The sequence below is a fragment of the Piliocolobus tephrosceles genome, chromosome 14 (genome assembly GCF_002776525.5).
Source record: "Piliocolobus tephrosceles isolate RC106 chromosome 14, ASM277652v3, whole genome shotgun sequence".
NCBI classification, from domain to species: Eukaryota; Metazoa; Chordata; class Mammalia; order Primates; family Cercopithecidae; genus Piliocolobus; species Piliocolobus tephrosceles.
The window spans coordinates 109,362,458-109,381,577 of NC_045447.1; the positions used below are offsets into that span (position 1 = coordinate 109,362,458).

At 48.8% G+C, this 19,120-nt stretch overlaps 1 protein-coding gene across 10 annotated transcripts in view; it reads left to right on the forward strand.

The window, feature by feature from the left end:
* CDC14B (cell division cycle 14B) overlaps nt 1-18,357 on the forward strand; it is a 127,153-nt gene extending 108,796 nt beyond the window's left edge. For 4 of the 10 annotated variants that reach the window (XM_026446826.2, XM_026446832.1, XM_026446828.1 and 1 more), the window contains exons 13-14: nt 3,988-4,104; nt 9,908-13,568. In XM_026446826.2, coding sequence (XP_026302611.1) covers nt 3,988-4,104; nt 9,908-9,944 — 154 coding nt within the window. In that variant the 3' untranslated portion in view covers nt 9,945-13,568. Of the gene's footprint in view, nt 1-3,987; nt 4,105-9,907; nt 13,569-17,119 lie in introns of those variants that run through there. The other 6 variants (XR_003306650.2, XM_026446829.1, XM_026446830.2 and 3 more) reach the window with 4 other exon arrangements.
* Nucleotides 18,358-19,120: the final 763 nt, after the last annotated feature.

Sequence of the window (19,120 nt, forward strand, 5' to 3'; positions counted from 1 at the left end):
AAAATACATTTGTTGCACGCTGCTCTGCAAAGCCATGCCTGGCCTGGGTTGGGAGGCAGAAGGCAGCGAGTGCCCGGGTTCTCTGTGGCAGAGGCAACGTGTCCCACTCTGGTGCCTGTCAGGTGGTGTGCGCTGTCACTGGTGATAGCTCAGTGGAGTTCTACCCCCACCCCGACTTCATCAGTGCATAACCTGCCGTTAGGATAAACACCGTGTTGTCAGTGCAAATAACTGGAATCTTCCCTGGTATGATTAGCACACTCAAGTTCTGTCATTCTCTTGGTTTTAAAGTTCCACAGAAATTACTAGCTATTTAAGATTATTATTGTATTAGTTCGCTTTACACTAATTTTATAGAGAAATAAATACTTTTTAAAAGATGTTTTCCAGCAGCCTAAGAATGACTGCACGATTGAGCCATAGTGTCTTGTTTTGGATGCCATTTCAACACTTCAGTCTTAATTTGAGAAATCAGAATTCAGATTTCCTAAGCAGGCAGTGTATCAGCTCTTGTGTTTTCCTCAGATTAATCATTTTGCAGTATGATTGTTGTCTGTACTTTTGGCCAACAATGGCCTCAAATAATTTGAGAAGTAGGTGTTGTATTTCAAAAAAGAGCCAACAGGAGTCTCGTTTTCCCTATGCGTAAGGCAGCGGCCCAGGGGGGCGATGAGAGCTGTGGCAGTGCCAGTGCTGGCCTGGGCTTCAGAAGTAGCAGTGAAGCAGCAGTGATTTGTTTTGTTTTATGCAAAATTCTATATTCAAATTCTTAGCAGAGATGAATAAATATTTTTCCTTCACTTTATATAAACAGAAATAATTTTTAGGGATGGGCAGGCTGGCTCATACCTACAAATCTCAACACTTTGGAAGGTCGAGGCAAGAGAATCACAGAGGCCAGGATTTTGAGACCAGCATGGGCAACATAGCGAGACCCTCATCTCTATAAAATGAAAAATAAAAAAGTTAGCTGGGTGTGGCGACATGTACCTGTAGTCCCAGCTACTCTGGAGGCTGAGGTGGGAGGATCAGTTGAGCCCAGGATTTGAGGCTGCAGTGAGCTATGATTGTGTCACTGCACTCCAGCCTGGGCAACAGAGTGAGACCCTGTCTCTTAAAAAAAAAAGAAAAAAAAAGAATTTAAAAATAATCCTTTGTTTTTAGAAGTAGAATTCACAAGCCAGGGTAATAGTTGCCTTTAATCCTACAATTAAGTCTTCATATACACTCTTTTTTTTTTATAAATACAGTCTCAATCACCCGGGCTGGAGATCGGTGACACGAACATGGCTCACTACAGTCTTGTCCCTGGGAGGTCAAGGTCAAGGTGATCCTCCTACCTCAACCTCCCAAGTTGCTGGAACCACAGGCACGTCCCACCACGCCCAGCTAATTATCATTATTATTATTATTATGTTGTAGAGAGGACGTCTCATTATGTTTAAGAATTTGGGCTTCTTGGCCGGGCGCGGTGGCTCAAGCCTGTAATCCCAGCACTTTGGGAGGCTGAGACGGGCGGATCACGAGGTCAGGAGATGGAGACCATCCTGGCTAACACGGTGAAAGCCCGTCTCTACTAAAAATACAAAAAAAAAAGAAGTTAGCTGGGCGCAGTGGCGGGCCCCTGTGGTCCCAGCTACTCGGGAGGCTGAGGCAGGAGAATGGCGTGAACCCGGGAGGCGGAGCTTGCAGTGAGCTGAGATCCGGCCACTGCACTCCAGCCTGGGCGACAGAGCGAGACTCCGTCTCAAAAAAAAAAAAAGAATTTGGGCTTCTTAATGGTATTTTGTTTCATGACTGAAAATCTGAGAAGCTACTTTTACTTTTGAGCACAAAGATTTGTTTGGCTGGAGGATTTCTTTGGTGTAGGAATTGCTTAAAATGCCCAGGCTGGTCTCGAACTTTTGGCCTCAAGTGATCCTCCTGCCTTGGTCTCCCAAAGTGCTGGAATTATAGGCATAAGCCACCACACCCAGCTCCTTTTCCTGTTGTGTTAGAACATGCAACATATCAGATGATCACACTCTAGGAGAATTTCTGAACCAAACATTGGCTGATTTATCCAGGATTCACATCCCTGTGTGAGACAGAAAGCTAGTTTCAAGGGGCCCTCAGAAATCCTGCATGAGTAAAGTGAAACAATGGGGAAAACTGCCCCGCCCTTCTCCTTAAAGGCCTGAGACCACTGGCCCAGACAAGCTCCAGGTTATGCTCTGGTTGCTTTTTCTTTTGAGATGGAGTCTCATTCTTTGGCCTAGGCTGGAGTGCTTGGCTCACTGCAACCTCTGCCGCCCGCGGTCAAGCAGTTCTCCTGCCTCAGCCACCTGAGTAGCTGGGATTACAGGCACCTACCACCACACCCGGCTAATTTTTGTATTTTTAGTAGAGATGGGGTTTCACCATCTTGACCAGGCTGGTCTTGAACTCCTGACCTTGTGATCCACCCGCCTTGGCCTCTCAAAGTGCTAGGATTACAGGTGTGAGCCACCACGCCCAGCCTCTTGTTGCTTTTTCAGTGATGAGACGTTTAGCATTTCACTAAGTGTTGGATATGCTTTGGTTTGGGTGATGCTAAGGTTGTAGAAACGTATTAATCTTAGCATATTTTAAGGCCCTGTCTTTGGTATATTAGCCAGCATGGTGGTAGCTGAGGCCTGTGAGGTGGCATGCTCACTCATTGTAATGGTTCCTTTTTACTCTTTTGAGCTGGGTTCTCATAAGTTGTTACTGGCTTTCTCACCTTTATGTTTGAATAGGAGAGAAGAAAGCTTGTTAAGTCAGTGTTTTCTCTTTCAGAAAATTAAAAGTTGGTATCTATAAATGTGTGTATATGTGTTTAGTTTGTCATTGATTATCTCTTAAAGAAAAAAGTTGCATATAGGCCTGGCGTGGTGGCCCACATCTATAATCCCAGCACTTTGGGAGGCTGAGGTGGGCAGATCACCTGAGGTCAGGAGTTCGAGACCAGCTTGGCCAATGTGGCAAAACCTCATCTTTACTAAAAATACAAAAATTAGCCAGGTGAGGTTGTGGGCGCCCATGGTCCCAGCTACTAAGGAGGCTGAGGCAGGAGGATCGTTTGAACCTGGGAGGCGGAGGTTGCAGTGAGCTGAGATTACACCACTGCACTCCAGCCTGAACAACAGAGCAAGACTCTGTCTCAAAAAAAAAAAAGAAAAGAATTGCATATAAAATCTTTTGATGTCTTCTGCAATTTTCCCTATGACAATTTAAAGAAAAAAAAGTCAAAGGACCATCTGCCTCTAAAAGGACATTCCGTGTGGCCTTTATCTCAGGGCGTTCTTTTCTGATTGATCGTGTACGTCCTCCTGGGCAGCCTACTCTCACAGGCACCAGTGTCTCAAGCTTTTTAGAGTTTAATTAAGGCAAGCTTTACAAAATTTAAGTGTTTTCACTTTCATTTTAGTGGCACTTGGAGATTTAGTAAGTGTTATAATCCAGACGAAACTCCTATTTTGCTTAAACACTTTCTAAAATTTTGAAATGTTACATAAAATTAGTATTGATTTAGTGGATTATTACCCATACTTACAGCTTTGAAGAGTATATATTGTATAGTTATTTCCTGAATTTATGTTCCTATTCTTTAGAATTTGGGCTTCTTAATGGTGTCTTCTTTCATGACTGAAAGTCTGAGAAGCTACTTTTACTTTTGTTGGGCAGAAAGATTTGTTTGGCTGGTGAATTTCTTTGGTGTGGGAATTGCTTGAAATGCCAAGTCATTCGCCTTCCAGAAGCAAAGCCCTCCGGTTATCTTTGTGTAACCTTCAAAGAGAAATGAGATGCTTCATTTTAAAAGGCCTTGATGTAAAAATGTGTTTCACCTTTTTTTGGTAAATGTGTTGATGGAAAATCCTCTCAATTCTCAAGATAATTCGCACTAAAGTGCAAAAATACTTTCCTCTGTCAAATATTTGCAAATGGTTTCAGTGAATGTAATCTTATTTTTTTTCCAACTATTTTCAGAGTAATTCTTCAATCCAGTGTTCAGAGCTGTAAAACATCTGAACCTAACATTTCTGGCAGTGCAGGCATTACTAAAAGAACCACCAGATCTGCTTCAAGGAAAAGCAGTGTTAAAAGGTGAGAAAAGAATCCTACTCTTCTGAAAGGTTGCAAGCATTGGCTTTCCAGTTTAGTATTTGGACCCTGCCTGTGAAGACTGACATGAAGTTAGGAGAAAGTAGAGTCTGTGTGTTACTTGTTCATTATCTAAGAAAATCTGGACCATTTTAATGTAGGCTTTTGTTTTGTATTTCAGAAGTAACTCTCGACACTGGGAATAGGGTCTCTGGGTCATGATATGGGAAATTGTTTCAATTCAGAATTTCCAAAGCTGGCTGTCAGGACTTGGAGGACATCTTTCTAGGTGTATATCAGACACAGCAGCATTGCTGGACGATTAGCTGCAAGTGAGTGTGATGGTGAACATGAGATAACTCTAGAGAGTTTGAGGATCCTTCTCTGCCTAGTGACTCTTTGTCCTCTTGGCCACAGCCCACACGCCAGGCACTCGTTCTTGCACTGTCAGCACTGTCTTCAGTAAGTGGAGGCAAAATTTCGCAAAACCAAGGTGTCCTATGACCACGTCAGTGACTCTGTTGTCTTTGGACATTTCTCACGAAGTAGACACGTCATTTTTAAAGTTTTCTGATAACAGATCCCATTTGAAGAGAGAATAGATAGCCCAGGAGTGGAAGTGGGGATAGATGGCTCAGGAGTAGAAGGGGGCATCTTTTCATCTTTGCCTGGTGTTGGCAGCCCATGCAGTCCTGTTTCTGTTCTCCTGGTAAAAACGATCTCTTCTAATAGACATGAGCGACCTGAAGATAATCAGAACCAGACTTTAAAATGTCCTGCACATGTGCCCCGCTTCTCTTCAGCTTCCCTGCCCTGTGTATCTGAGGCTTTGGGCCTCGGGGCCTTATCAGTGTGAAATTAGTCCCCAGTGCAAAGCAGCCAGTCTCCCGAGAGACCCTTGGCACAGCTGGGAGCTCTGTGTGCTTTGCATTTGGAAGACTCGTTCAGCTCTGCCGTGTTTCCTCTTCACTGTTTGTTTTGTACAACCTTACTGCACACTTACACTCACATGAGGACGCAGCAGTGCCCTGGCATGAGGATTTGAGGACTGTCAATCACTGACGCATGATTCCAGGATTGAAAATTTTTCATTAGAAATGTACCAAATATTCCTATTTCTTTACTCTTTGATTCTACTTGGGAAGAATATTAGAGAAATACTGACCAAAGGTCAAAGATTTAGGTAGATTGGAACAACGGCAGAGTGTTATTTCTAACAGTGAGAAACAGGAAATGGGCTCAAGATTGTTACATTATGCCAAATGAATTGGGAGTCATACAGTTTAGTACACGAAGCAATGAGTGAAAAGAGCCATGCATAACAATTCTGAAGTATGAGCCGGGTGCAGTGGCTCACGCCTGTAATCCCAGCATTTTGGGAAGCCGAGGTGGGTGGATCACTTGAGGTCAGGAGTTCGAGACCAGCCTGGCCAACATGGTGAAACCTCGTCTCTACTAAAAATACAAAAATGAGCCGGGTGTGGTGGCAGGCACCTGTGGTCCCAGCTACTCGGGAGGCTGAGGCAGGAGAATTGTTTAAACATGGGAGGTGGAGGTTGCAGTGAGCCGAGATCGCACCACTGCACTCTAGCCTGGGTGAAAGAGCAAGACTCTGTCTCAAAAAAAAAAAAAAATTCTGAAGTATGACTCTAATTTTGTAAGTGTAAGTATACTATGTATGTATAGAAATATAGAGATGTATAAATATATACCTACAATACATCTATATTTATAGATGAATAAGTGTCTATATGTATAGAAATAAGACAAAGGAAAAATATGATATTAATAAAAGTTCTGGTTGGTGGGACAGTTGGGATTTTTTTTCTTTTTTATCATCTTATTTTCCAATTTTTCTACAATAAATGAAGGGAAATGGGAGTGTTTTAACTGACACTTTTAGGTGAGCCAAACTATTAATTCAGGCCGGGTGCAGTGTCTCATGCCTGTAATCCCAGCACTTTGGGAGGCCGAGGCAGGTAGATCATGAGGTCAGAAGTTCAAGACCAGCCTGGCCAAGATGGTGAAACCTCGTCTCTACTAAAAATACAAAAATTAGCTGGGTGCAGTGGCGGGTACCTGTAATCCCAGCTACTTGGGAGGCTGAGGCAGGAGAATCACTTGAACTTCGGAGGCAGAGCTTGCAGTGAGCTGAGATGACGCCATTGCACCCCACCAGCCTGGGTGACAGAGCAAGACTCCGTCTCAAAAAAAAAAAAAAAATCAAATAAAAAGCCTAGTGTTGATGACAGTTAATTAGTTATTTTTGACATGTCTTGAAGGGGCATGTCCTTTTTAGGTAGGAGTGCGTGAGTACTCTGGCTTTTTTTTTTTTTTTTTTTTTCTTTTTGACATGGAATTGCCCAGGCTGGGGTGCAATAGTGTTATCTCGGCTCACTGCAACCTTCGCCTTCCGGGTGCAAACCGTTCTCCTGCCTCATCCTCCCGAGTAGCTCGGGTTACTACTTGTGGGTGGCATGTGCCACCACACCTGGCTAATTTTTGTATTTTTAGTCGAGATGGGGTTTCACCATTTTGGCCAGGCTGATCTCAAACTCCTGATCTCAAATGATCCACCTGCCTCAGCCTCCCAAAGTACTGGGATTACAGGCGTGAGCCACCGCGCCTGGCCGCTCAGGTTTTTATTACAGCCCAGTGTGTCTTGCACATTTAATTCTGCTGTTTGCTTTTTTAGATGATGCTTTTTAGGTTACAGAGGAGTAGAGTCCGGGAGCCTGGCCGGTGTTTGCCAGGTCATACCGTCTTCCTTTGAGGGAGGAAGGGCTGGCCTTGCCTCTGTTTTTGTGTCTAGGTCTTGTTGCGTTTCCATGTCACTCTGGTGACCTGAACTCCTGCCTCTCTGGAGAAGTGGTTCCTGGTTGCAGCAAGCGTCTGCCTGAGGCCCCTGGCAGGGATGACGTGAGGGTCCTAAGGGAGATTTCAGAGCCAGTGATCTGGACTGAATGTTGAAATGGCCCAAAGCAGTTTCCAGGAATTTTGGATAGTTCTGAAAACCAAAAAGACTTCCTTTAAATTCCAGCATGGACTTTCAGAGATGATGTGGAGAGCAAAAGGAGCCTAACAGTGAGAATTAACTGGGGCTTACCTTCCTCTAAGCAGGTTCTTTCTTTGTGCCTCTTTTGGGGCTTCGGCCTGTGTTCACATCACCTTACCTGTTATCCACCTGCAGCTTACAAAAGAAAAGCAAATAAATTATGTATAGATTTTAAGAATTGGAGTCAGCCAAGCTGTAGCCTGGAGCTTGTATCCTACTGAATATTGTTCATAATATCCTACTGAATCGTATTCATTTCTGGTTGGAGGGTAATGAGGGAGTTAGTATGTTGGTGCATGGTCTGATTCTGGGCACAATAGTATGAGCTAAATTTGAATAAATTTAAAGTATTGAGTGAAATCTTTAAACAGCAGTAGAAAAAAAAAATGGAGCACCCTTTTGGGGTCCTTTCATCCCTACCTGCAAGGCTCCAGGGTTGCCAGTTCCTGCTGGTTCGTCATCATCTCTGTGGCGCATGGGAACTTGACCTTCCGTTTTCACGTTCCTTGGCATCCAGGATGAAGCCTCCAGCCAAACTCGCTTTGCACTTAGTTGGCGCTTTTGATTTTTGGGTTTACTGAGAGGCTCTTCAGCTTTGGGGAACTTTTTCAAAAACGTCAAAAGAGCAATTACTTGCAGCAGCTGAAAAAGTAGGAGTGATGTCTTCACTATTTGTCTTTGGGGAAAGGCACCACAGTTTCTCACAGAAGATGCCTATCCCTCGTGTATCCACTTGAAGCTGCGCCCCATTGAAACCTAAATTTCATGTGGCCACAGGTCTGGGACGGCCGCCAGGCAGCCTGTGTGGCCCTCGGTCCCGCCAGGGCTGTCTGTGGCACCTTCTCATTCCCTTCCCCGAGCCTGGAGAGGGAGGCGAGTGAGCTGCTCCACTTCCCACTTCCTGTTAGAGCTATAAATCCATGCTAACCTTTCTCTTTTAAGAATTAATAAATGCGTTGAATTGGCCTGTTTTCAGTGTTCTCACATGACCTCTCTGAAGAGCTGTCTTAGAACAGTCTTGGAAATTTCATCGTGCTCCGAGTGAGCCTGCAGCCGCCTCATTTGCTCGCATTCACTCATGTCTTCATGCAGCCCTTCCGCCAGTGCGTGTTTGTTAGCTTCTGCAGTTTCTTCTGGGCAGGCTCTTTTTTTAAAATGATAACCTCATTCATTTTCTAAGAAATCGTCATGTACAAGTTACTTTAACTCTTGAGTTGCATCACTGGGAGCCATTACTTTCTGCTGCAGCTGCCAAACCAAACCTATGGTCCGGGTTTTGGGATGCTCTGTACCTAATTCTTCATGTTGCTGGGGTTGGGGAGAGATGCTCAGCTTCTTTCCTTAGTCTCTTTTTTTTTTTTTTTTTTTTGAGACGGAGTCTTGCTCTGTGGCCCAGGCTGGACTACAGTGGCCGGATCTCAGCTCACTGCAACCTCCGCCTCCCGGGTTCACGCCATTCTCCTGCCTCAGCCTCCCGAGTAGCTGGGAATACAGGCGTGCACTACCACACCTGGCTAAAAATTTTTTTTCTGTATTTTTAGTAGAGATGAGGTTTCACCATGTTGGCCAGGCTGGTCTTGAACTCCTAACCTCAGGTGATCCACCTGCCTCGGCCTCTCAAAGTCCTGGGATTACAGATGTGAGGCACCGCGCCCGGCCTCTTTCCTTAGCCTCTAAAACCACGAATGTTTTCAGGAGCCCTTCAGTTGGAAGCAGCTGCATCTAGGACCTCTGACTTCTTCAGTGTTCTCGGGTGGCTTTGCCGGTGTCACACTTGCCACTGCCTCTTGACCCTCAGAGCCTCAGATCTGGGTGCCTGTTCCACTGCTTCTGGGCGTTAACTTTTGGCTACTGCCGTTGTCTCCAAAGTCCATCAGGAGAGGAGTCCCAGAAGGCTGTCCCTAAGTGTTTCTTGGTAAAATGCTGTTTCTCTCCAGTCTTTTAAAATATTAGTTGATCCTTTGAAATTCCAGATATTTTCCCACTTGTCTCACCAGCTGACCTGGATCTTTTGGCTCAGTGCTCTGTTGGGATCTCTGAAAATGAAACGATCGATTCAAACGCTCCTCCTTGAAGAGTGCAGCAGCAGCGTCAGGCGGGGCCCCTCCAGATTCGAAGTGATTTTTCTGACTCTTCTTTTGGTTTTGTTTTCGGAGAGTTGTTATGGACCTGGAAGTGTAGCGTCATAAACTGGGGAAGGAGAAAGAGTGGCAGGAGGAGAATCGTGGAGTGCGGAGGCAGGTAGCCCGTGGGGTGTCTCCTGCGCTTGGCGGCGCTGGAAACCGCTTAGGTGCCAGAGCTTTTTCTGTGACCAAATTCTGGCTTTTGAAATAACCCAGTAACAGTTCTCTATCTTTTCATTCTGCCTGCTCCTCCCACAGCCTGGTTCCTCAGAGGGAAGGAAGGAGAACGAGTGCTTTGCAGCACGTGCCCCTGGTGGCATCATGGTACTTTCCTGGCCCTGCTGCCTCTGCCCGTCCGTCTTTTATGATTTTTATTTACTTGTATTGGTTTTTTTTAAATTTCTATTTTTTGCAGAACTGAACCTTTTTCTGCCTTTCTCCTGTTTGTCTTTCCTTTGTGGTTCATATTGTGTTGTCTTCTCCAAAGTATTTGTCATTAGAAACTCACAGCAAGCGTATACTTTTTAGCATGTCAGCACTTTTATTGTGTTGCCCTCCTTGTCTTTGATAACTGCCTGTGGATGCTGTGTAAACTTCATGGTAAAAATCCTTTTTTTTCCCCCCGTAGTCTCTCCATTTCAAGGACTAAAACAGTCTTGCGTTAAGTAAAAACCTGTGACCAGAGCTGAAGGAAGACTCTAGGAACTGAAAACTGCAACAGAAATTAGCACAGTTTGAAAACAAAACAAAATTGCAAAAGCCTTAGTTGCTTTCCACCTAAGAAGTTGATCAATGGAGAAAGTGTCCGCTGGAGTTTCAATAATGAACTTTGAGTTTGGGTGCAAGCGAAATGACTCAGAGAAGGGCCCAGCTCTCAAGCTGAACGACAAAAATGCTGTTGTAAATTTAGTCTCAGGTGTAAATACCCAGCCCTCTGGTTCCCAGGGGGCTGGCTGCTCTGTGGTGCATGTGTGTCTCTGTGATGGCAATCATTGTAGTTGCTGGCCTTCAGAAGAATTGAGGATCTGATGGAGGTTTTTTATGTATTTATTTTCTGTTCACCTTGTGACCCTGTGTCAAAATTTATAAAGATACAAAAGGCATTACTGAGATGGTACTTTCTGTAATTTGATACTATTTGGCTTAATCATCTTCACCTATTTGTAATACTGTTGTAATGTTAACTCCGTTAAGTACCCAAGCTGCTTGTCTTCCACCGAAGAGTGCTTTATTAACAAGAATCTGTGAAAACCATATTTAAATACTGTTGCGTGTTGTAAGACCAGAGGGTTACCTTGGTAACCTAAAACTTGCAAGATAATATTAATGGTAGCTTTAGAAGACTCAGGAGGAGAAACTGACTTCAGAGTTGGAAGATGTTGCAAGTCATCCCTTTTTCTGTCCTTTAGGGACTGAAGAACTGGGAGGTTGCCCATTGTTTGGTGCCAGTCATACAAATTAAAATCATATTTCCTTCCTTGCATGGAAGAAACACACTGTCAGTTATTCCCCTTGGAAACAGCAATCCCAAATAATGTCGGCTTAAAAAAAAGTTACCGCTTTTTTAGAGTCTTTCTCTGTAACATTGGATTTTTTTTTTTTTTTCCTTATGAGATCAGCCTAAGGCCATTGACGCAGCCTGCGATCTCAGTGACAATGATCTGCTTGTGGATCTCACTGTTGCCTTTGGTTAGGGAACACAACTAGTAACTCTGCAGAGTGCCTTCTCCCCCTGCCCTCCTGGAACACAGCAGAGTCGGTGCCATGAAGCAGTTACAGAAACAGAATTGATTTGCTGCTTAAAAAAAAAAGGCGCGGGGCGGGGGGGCGCAAAGTAAAAGAATACTTAGTACTCACCTCAGTTCCTTCCACAAGAAGTGGGTGGTTTAATGATCGTTGACCCATTTTGGCCTTGCTGGGAGCATGGAGGGCCGAGATGTTGACAGGCAGTAAGAAGCAAACGCCCTCCTAAGCCGCGAGGCGTGCGCCAGATCTAGTAGGCAACTCCATTTTGAGAAGCTGCCTTTTTCACAAAACTTCAAGAAATTAAAGCAGTTGGAAGAAACAAGTTAAAGTCTTTAACGCAGGAAGGACTGGAAAGGCAGTGCCTCCATGTTGGTGCACTTTCTTGGAAGGAAGTGTGGGAATAGCCGGCATCAGGAGAGACGGAAGATGCCGTGTTCTCAGCCAAACAAGCGACTCCTTCCCCGCCAGGCACTATGGGGTGGGGTCAGGCCAGCTTTTCAACACTGGGGACTGGATCACAGAAAAACAGTGGTTTTCTGTCCCTGGAAATGAATAGGCACAAAGACCCACTTGGCTGTGGGAAGACCACTCTTCAATAAGATGTGGGTGGGAGGAGGTACATTCCTTTTGCTGTTTTGAGCTGAGACAATGTAAATATTCAAACTGTGCCATGCATAAAGCATTGAATTCTCAGGGCACCTCTTCTTCCCCTTACCCTTTTTAAGGCCATCCGCTCCATAAATAATAATCCAGGTAGTTGTGAAGATCGCACTTCCATCTGATCCCTTCTTAGTCTGGCTTTTTTGTCCCGTCAGAACAAGTAAATGTAGGCGCCACAGCTCTTGTGAGTACGGTCTCCCTCACGGCGAACAAGCCTCCTGGTGTTTCGTCCAAGAAAAGGAAGGGTGTCAGCGGAACCACAGCCCTTTTTCATTTTATAAACTGCCTCTTCATGTTGCCTGCTCAAGTTTCCACCTGTAATTGCTATCACTGTGGCTCTTTCTAAAAATCCTTCTATTTAACTGGTTCACTGAAATTAGTCGTAGAAAACCTGTGATTTGGTGAAGCAGCATTCCTTGTAATAAGCAAATGACTTGGGATAGTGTGCAGAGCAACAGGGTTACCTTACGGGGACCGTCTCTAGAATCCAGGAGGTGTCGGTCTGAGGGATGGAAAGTTCTTCCTGCCGTGAATGAGAGTGGATGCTCCCCCTCATCCCCAACTGAGACCACAAACACCCAGAATCTTCTGGGATTCTGACTTAGAGTCCTTGTTACAGAAGGCCTTGTTGCTATGGAACATGACTGTGTCTGTCTGATGGAGAGATTCCCTTAACTTAAGAGCCTTAAATAGCCCTGAAAGTACACCGGGACGGTTTGCAATGGAATTAAAATTAGAAGCGCATATTTTTAGGTGCCCTTGAAGCTTTCTGGGGACTCAAAATTATCAAGAGTCAGGGACGGTCCGGAGGAAGAGCATCTGCAAAACTGGGTTCCTAGAAGTGCGGACGGACTTGGCTTTTATAGAACTTGGTGGGGAGCGGCGCCTCGTGAGAGCTGAGTGGCCGGCATGGCCAGTGCTTCCCGGGGGCACGCGGCAGGGCTCTGCCGGCCTCCACAGTCCCCCGTTGTGAGCTTGATGCCCCTGGCCTGCCCCTACCTCCTTCCTCCCCTCCCCTCCGGCCCGCTCACAGGGTGATTGCTACCTCTCTCTTGGGCCTAGCCAGTTTTAGAGGAGTTCCCAAGCGTTGTCATGAGGCCAGGGTGCCCGCCGGCCCGACGGCCTGGGCTTGTGCGTGGCCCGAGGGCTGTCCCTGAGGCCTTCCCTTTTCCCGGCACCGTCGGAGCCACAGAGGCGGTGCACTCACTGGATGTCTGTTCTTCACATGGCTTCTCTTTCCACATTCAAAAAAAGAATCATCATTGCATTTTAGAAAGCAGTGCTCATCAAAAGCAACTTTTAAAACCTATTTGATTGTTCCTTAAATGTTCTCTCCCGCTGAAACTGCCCTGGAGAGGCGAGCTGCTGCCCTTCCATCCCCACATCAGGGTGTTCTCCACGCCACTGAGCGGAGACGACTCCAGATGTGTTTAAAGACTGGACAATTCACCTATACTGTGTAGGAAATTACCTCCTTAATTACCTGGTAGAATTGTCAGCAGACATGTTCATCCAATGATAGTACTGCAGTTTTCTAGTAATAATTTGCAGACTTTTATCTAACCTGCACTCATGTACAGATTATTAAAAGTTTTAAAATGTAACTGATCAGTATTGATCAATCATTGTCTTGATTTTTTTTTTACAGTGTATATTTCTAATCATATTTTTTAAAGCCAAGAGAACTGGTTGAATGAATGTTTATTTTCCTGAAGGTATTTTTAAGATAAAGCTTCCTAATGGCCTGTAAACTTTGCATATGTGTGTAGTTTGATACATATTGTCACATTGGAAAATCTTGTGAGTTGTAACTGGTTTTATAAAAAATATCGAATAGTGGAAATTGTATAATTACAATCATGTAATTAAAAGTATTAACCCAACACCCTTTTTGTTGACTGTGTTACTTACCAGGAATTTTGAGTTCTGGTAGGCAGTGGGTCAGAACGGAAAGCAGAGGTAACCCGGCGTCTGTGTAAGTCTTCTAGGACCGCCATAATGGAATACCGCTGACATAGAAGTTCGTTTCCTTACGGTTCTGGAGGCTGCATGTCCACGACCAAGCTGTAGGCGGGCTTGGTTTCTCGCTCCTGGGCTTGCAGGCACTGCCTCCTTGCGGGGCGTCTTTTTGGTGCCTGCGGGACCCTGGTGCCTCTTCCCGTCCACTCCCCTCTCAAGAGGACACCAGTCAGATTGGATTGGGGCCCACCGATGGCCTCGCTGTAACTTCATCACCTCGTTAAAGGCCACGTGTCCACATAGAGCCACATCTCAAGGGGCTGGGGTTAGGGTTTAGCGTTTGAATCTGGAAGTTAGTCCAGCCCCTTTCTGTAGGGTAAAGTGGTGAACTGGAGGCGCTCCTCTATTCCTCACACCCCAGCACCAGCTCACACGACACAAAGCTTTGACTTTCTGGAGACCTCTGAGGATAAGACTCAAGTCAGTCAGGCCCTTGGGATCCTGCAGGGCATTTTGCCTGCCAAGGTCAGGCAGCACCCTCCCCAGCTTGCGGTCCAACCCCAGACGCCAGCCCCCGTGCTCTCTACCTGCCCTGCCTCTGGTGCCAGGCAGGACCCCAAGGGCCCATTGTCCATACCTCATACACAACTTACTGCTGAGACTCAAGACCCTGTGTTCTGTTGAGTTCTATCCAGTTCTCCCAAGGAGCTGTGCTTGAATTCACACTGGGATACAAGTATCCAAAGTAAAAAACCAGAGACCGGCCTTCTCACCCCTCTCCCGACTCCCCACCACACATGACCCTCCAGACTGTGTGTTTGCAGACCCTGGCTCTGTGGGAGCTGTGGCCTCTCCGTGCCCCTCCATGGCTTCCCTGTGGCAGCTGGCGCCACCACGCCGCTCTGTGAAGGCCCTGAGTGCTGCCAAGGGGCTGGCTTGGAGGCAGTGCTTGAGATGAAACCACGAGGCGTGTCTGTTCCTCCCGGGGGGCTTTGTCTTCCAGGCCTGTCGGGGGGAGGCAGCAGGCTGCGGGGACCCCTGGTCCTTAAGAGACTTACCCCCTTCCCTGTCATCTAGAACCACTCTGCCCAGGGCCCAGCCAGCACGTGTGGGGTGCACCATCTCCTCTGCTTCCATTGCTGAAGTGAAATGGAAATGAAAAGAATTCCTACCTCCGCAGCTAGTATGGGAGTTAAAATAACACATGGAAATTGCTTAGAACAGTATCGGGGCATATCTTTAAATTCACTACTTTGTCATATATTTTAGGTCATTTTCTCTAGATAACTGGGGAAAGAATGACTGATAGCAGATTACGGTCCCTCAGTTTCTGATATTTTTGGTACCTGCAGCATCATTTTATGCACGGGTAATGGTGTAAACATTTAAAAAGAGGTCACGTAAACTATTTTGCATTGAAGTGGGGGGACCCACGCATTGAAGGTAAGTCTCGAGAATCCTTGTTCAGAGGCAAACCTGGGCCATGGGAGAGGAGATTCAAGGGCCCCTGCCCCCGGCCTCTCAGTGGACTGAAATGCAAGTTGCTGTGGAAAGAGTAAGTCCCATTGGGCGTATCCTACCCCAGCTCCGCCACTTCTGCGGCCTTGGGGACCCCTGATCTACTGGCTGAGCCTCACTTTGTTCAGTGTTTCAGGTGGACTAGCGAGCGCCTAGCGTTTGATTTAACAGAAGTACATGGCTGTGCCTTCGCTGGGGGAGTGTGATGTCCACTCAGCTGTCCCCCTCCTCCGTGTGTCTAAGTGCAGCTGTGGGCGCATTGGAAAGGAGCATCCAGGGAGGAATTCTCCAGGAACACGACCTTGACTCCACTGTAGTGTGCCCTGCCAGCTGTCACGCATTCCCGGTTGTCGGCCACGCACCGCATCCGTGTTTTACAGAAATTCTTCCTGGGCGGTGCTGGCTATTTCCTTACCATAAAGTCTTACAAAGGGGATTTCTGGGTCAAAAATGTGTAAGATGTTAAAGCTTTTGCTGTACACTGCGAAAAAGCAGCTTGGGTAGAATTGTTGAGAGCATGCATTCTGGGCCCAGGCTGTTGGCAAACTGAGCGCTGCCACTTCGATCTGGGCAGAGTGATTGAGGCTCCCTAAACCCGTTCCTTCTCCGAAGTGGGGATGGCGATATCCCTCTTACGGGGTTGTGTGAGGATGAAATGAGTAGTTAACGTTTTTCATGGCTGAGAACAAGTGTCTGGCCCACGCTAAGAGCCATGGATATGGTGCCTGATAACGAAAATGGTGTCCAGGAGAAGTGTGGAAATGCACAGTCGCCGCTGCCCGCTCCTGTCCCGTTCGCAGCTGCTGTGAGGCTGGAGAGCTGCTGGGTGAACAGCAGGACGCTGGTCTCAGCGCGTGGGCCGCGCCCACCGTCCTGCTGCGTGTCGTCCTGGCTTTCGCTTTTGCACATTGATGCTGGGCATTTTGTCTTCCAAGCGGTTGGCACAGCCTGCCCTTCCGTCCTCGCCTCACCGTCTCTATCCGTTCACTGGGGGAGAAGTGGATCCCCCCGAGCAACGCCTGCTGGGTTCCTCCCCAGCACCTGGGGGGCCCCTGGCCCGAGTGGGAGTGGGGGGCCTCCCGCCTCGAACCCCGCCCGACTGGCAGCAAGTCTGCCCGGCTTTGCCGGCCTCTGGACGACGCGTGCTCCGTCCACAGCGAAGTCCCCGGGAAGGAGGCCCCGGCCGGGCCGCGAGTCTGTCCGTAAAGGGGAGAGGCCTCGGCGCGCGTGGGAGGCGGCCGTGCGTTTTGGGGGTCGTGGACCCGGGGAGGACGGTGGTTCCTCCCGGCCCTGGGGGTGTCTCTGGATTAAACAAGGCGTCTTTTCAGGCGGGGCGGTTCTCCCGGGCGCGGGGCTCCGGGAAGGCAGCGTGTCCGGCTCCTTGGTGCCCGCGGACGGTCCGGGCCCCGCGCGTTTCCCCGCCCCGGGCTGTTGCTGCCCAGCCGGGAGCGGCTTCCAGTGCGGCTTGTCCGGGGCGCACAGGACGGAGGGGCCGCCTCGCTGCTCTCTCGGGCCGGAGGGCGGAGGAAGGAAGGGGCTTCTCGGAGGGAGGCGCGAGACGGGTCCCCGGGAGCGGGTCGGCCGCGCCGCCTCCAGCGGGGACTTTAGCCAGCGGGTCCCCCCCCCCCCGTGCCTGCGCCTGGAGTGCGGGGTCAGCCGGGCCCAGCCAGAGAGAGACGCACGGGGAGCGAGGCGCACGGGGAGCGAGGCGCACGGGCGCCCTGGCAGGCCCGCGGTTGGCACGTCCTCAAGCCGCCGCCGAGTGTCCGCCCAGCACTCACTGGCCGGGCGGGAGGGGGACGGCTCGCGGCCGTTCTGGGCCCCAACCCAAGTTTGCCTTGCGGTTGAGAGTTAGCGGCCAAGGAAACGGGTCCTTGCCGTCCACACACACTCAAGCCCTGAGACAGGCCCTGTGGCGGTGGTAAGTACAGCCGTGTCCGTCTCCTCCCTTTTCCAGCGACGGTTGGCCGTCCCAGGCTGTCACCTGTCTAGACCGGCTTCTCATCTGGCTGGGGATCCACAGGGACTAGACCTGCGGGGAAGGTCTCTCCTGGACATGCCCGTTGCCCACCGCAAGTTCTCTCCAGGTGCAATTGAGGCCTCAGCAGGTGTGTCTGCCTCGTTCTTCCGCTGGGTATTGAGCCATCAGCCCGGGGCCTTGCTGTAGGTGTGCCAGGGCGTGGCTGAGTTGGGAATGGCCAGGCTGACACCCGCCCTGGTTTGGTAGCAGGCCCGTTCCAGGCGCAGCAGGGCAGTGCTGCTGACGCTTTCTTAGGCCAGGAGCCCTGTGAGATGATCTGATGGAAGCTGAGGCCCCTCCATCTCCCCAGAAAAGTTCGCACCACATTTTTGAAGGCTGCATCGACGGGTCAACTTACTGGCTTTCTGGCTGTCGCCACACACCCCGGGTGTGCCGTTTGTACAGATGCTGTGTGGAGGGCGCCCCCGGAGGTGTGCAGTGAAGGCAGGGTCTGCTCATCCATCAGCAACACGCCCGCAGCCTCACCCTGCCTGGGCCTGCCAGGGAGCCTCAGTAAAACTTCCCAGGGCATCTTCTGCCTTGGTCACAGCGACCCGCTTCCCCAAGCATGTCCCTCATAGGCCACATGGTGTTCCCATTTCTCCTGCCTTCTATCCACCTTCCCTCTTCCTGAAAACTTCCCCAGCATCACCGCTGGCTCCACCTCCATCCTCTCACCAGCAAAACACGCAAGTTGTGGTCAGTTCACTTAGAACTTGCCTCGGATACTTTTGTTTTCCTCACTGTGGCTCTGCCGCAAGACGAGTGGCTGGTATCCATGTGGGCCGCCAGGACAGTTGTGCAGGTTGTTCATCGCACAACTCGAGTGCCAGGCACACTGAAGCCAATGTGAGTCAGCTCCTGGGGGGTGGGCAGCACACAACATGGACGCCCAGATAGGGCGGCCTTGCTGGAGGTGCCGTCAGTCCCTTCGCAGGGTGGCGGTTCTTGAGGAGAAATGTCTGACCCTACCTCAGTGTCTAAGAGCATTTGAGACTCTCAGCAGCCCCGTGGGGTTTACGTACAAGTCGATGCCACACGACTGGCACTCCTGACCTTACAAATGGCTTTGAGCTCCCAAAGTTATGTAATTCAGCCCTCTGGGGCTGGGCACAGTTTTGTAAAGAAACACTGCTCAGGCCGGGCGCGGTGGCTCACGCCTGTAATCCCAGCACTGTGGGAGGCTGAGGCAGGTGGATCATGAGGTCAGGAGATCGAGACCATCCTGGCTAACATGGTGAAACCCCGTCTCTACTAAAAATACAATTAGCCGGCCGTGGTGGCGGGCGCCTGTAGTCCCAGCTACTTGGGAGGCTGAGGCAGGAGAATGATGTGAACCCGGGAGGGAGGAAGGGAAAGAGAAAGAAAGAAAAGGAAGGAAGGGGCCGGGCGTGGTGGCTCAAGCCTGTAATCCCAGCACTTTGGGAGGCCGAGACAGGCGGATCACGAGGTCAGGAGATCGAGACCATCCTGGCTAACACGGTGAAACCCCGTCTCTACTAAAAAAAAATACAAAAAAACTAGCCAGGCAAGGTGGCAGGCGCCTGTAGTCCCAGCTACTCGGGAGACTGAGGCAGGAGAATGGCGTGAACCCGGGAGGCAGAGCTTGCAGTGAGCTGAGATCTGGCCACTGCACTCCAGCCTGGGCAACAGAGCAAGACTCCATCTCAAGAAAAAAAGAGAGAAAACGAAGGGAAGGAAAGGAAAAAAGAAACAGTGCTCAAATGGCAGTGGTTCCCTGCTTCTCCCCACAGAGGCCTGATTGGCCCAAGGTGTAGCTGTGAGGGGTGTGAGAACGTTTGCAATCTGGTTAGAGAAATTCTTGTCATCTGGAGTCCAAGGAAACTTTGTGGCCCAGGCAGAGGCTTTCCAGGAGCAACAGGAGATGTGCAGAAAAGCTGGACTGGGCAAAGCAGGCAGGAGCCGCTAGGCCCTTAG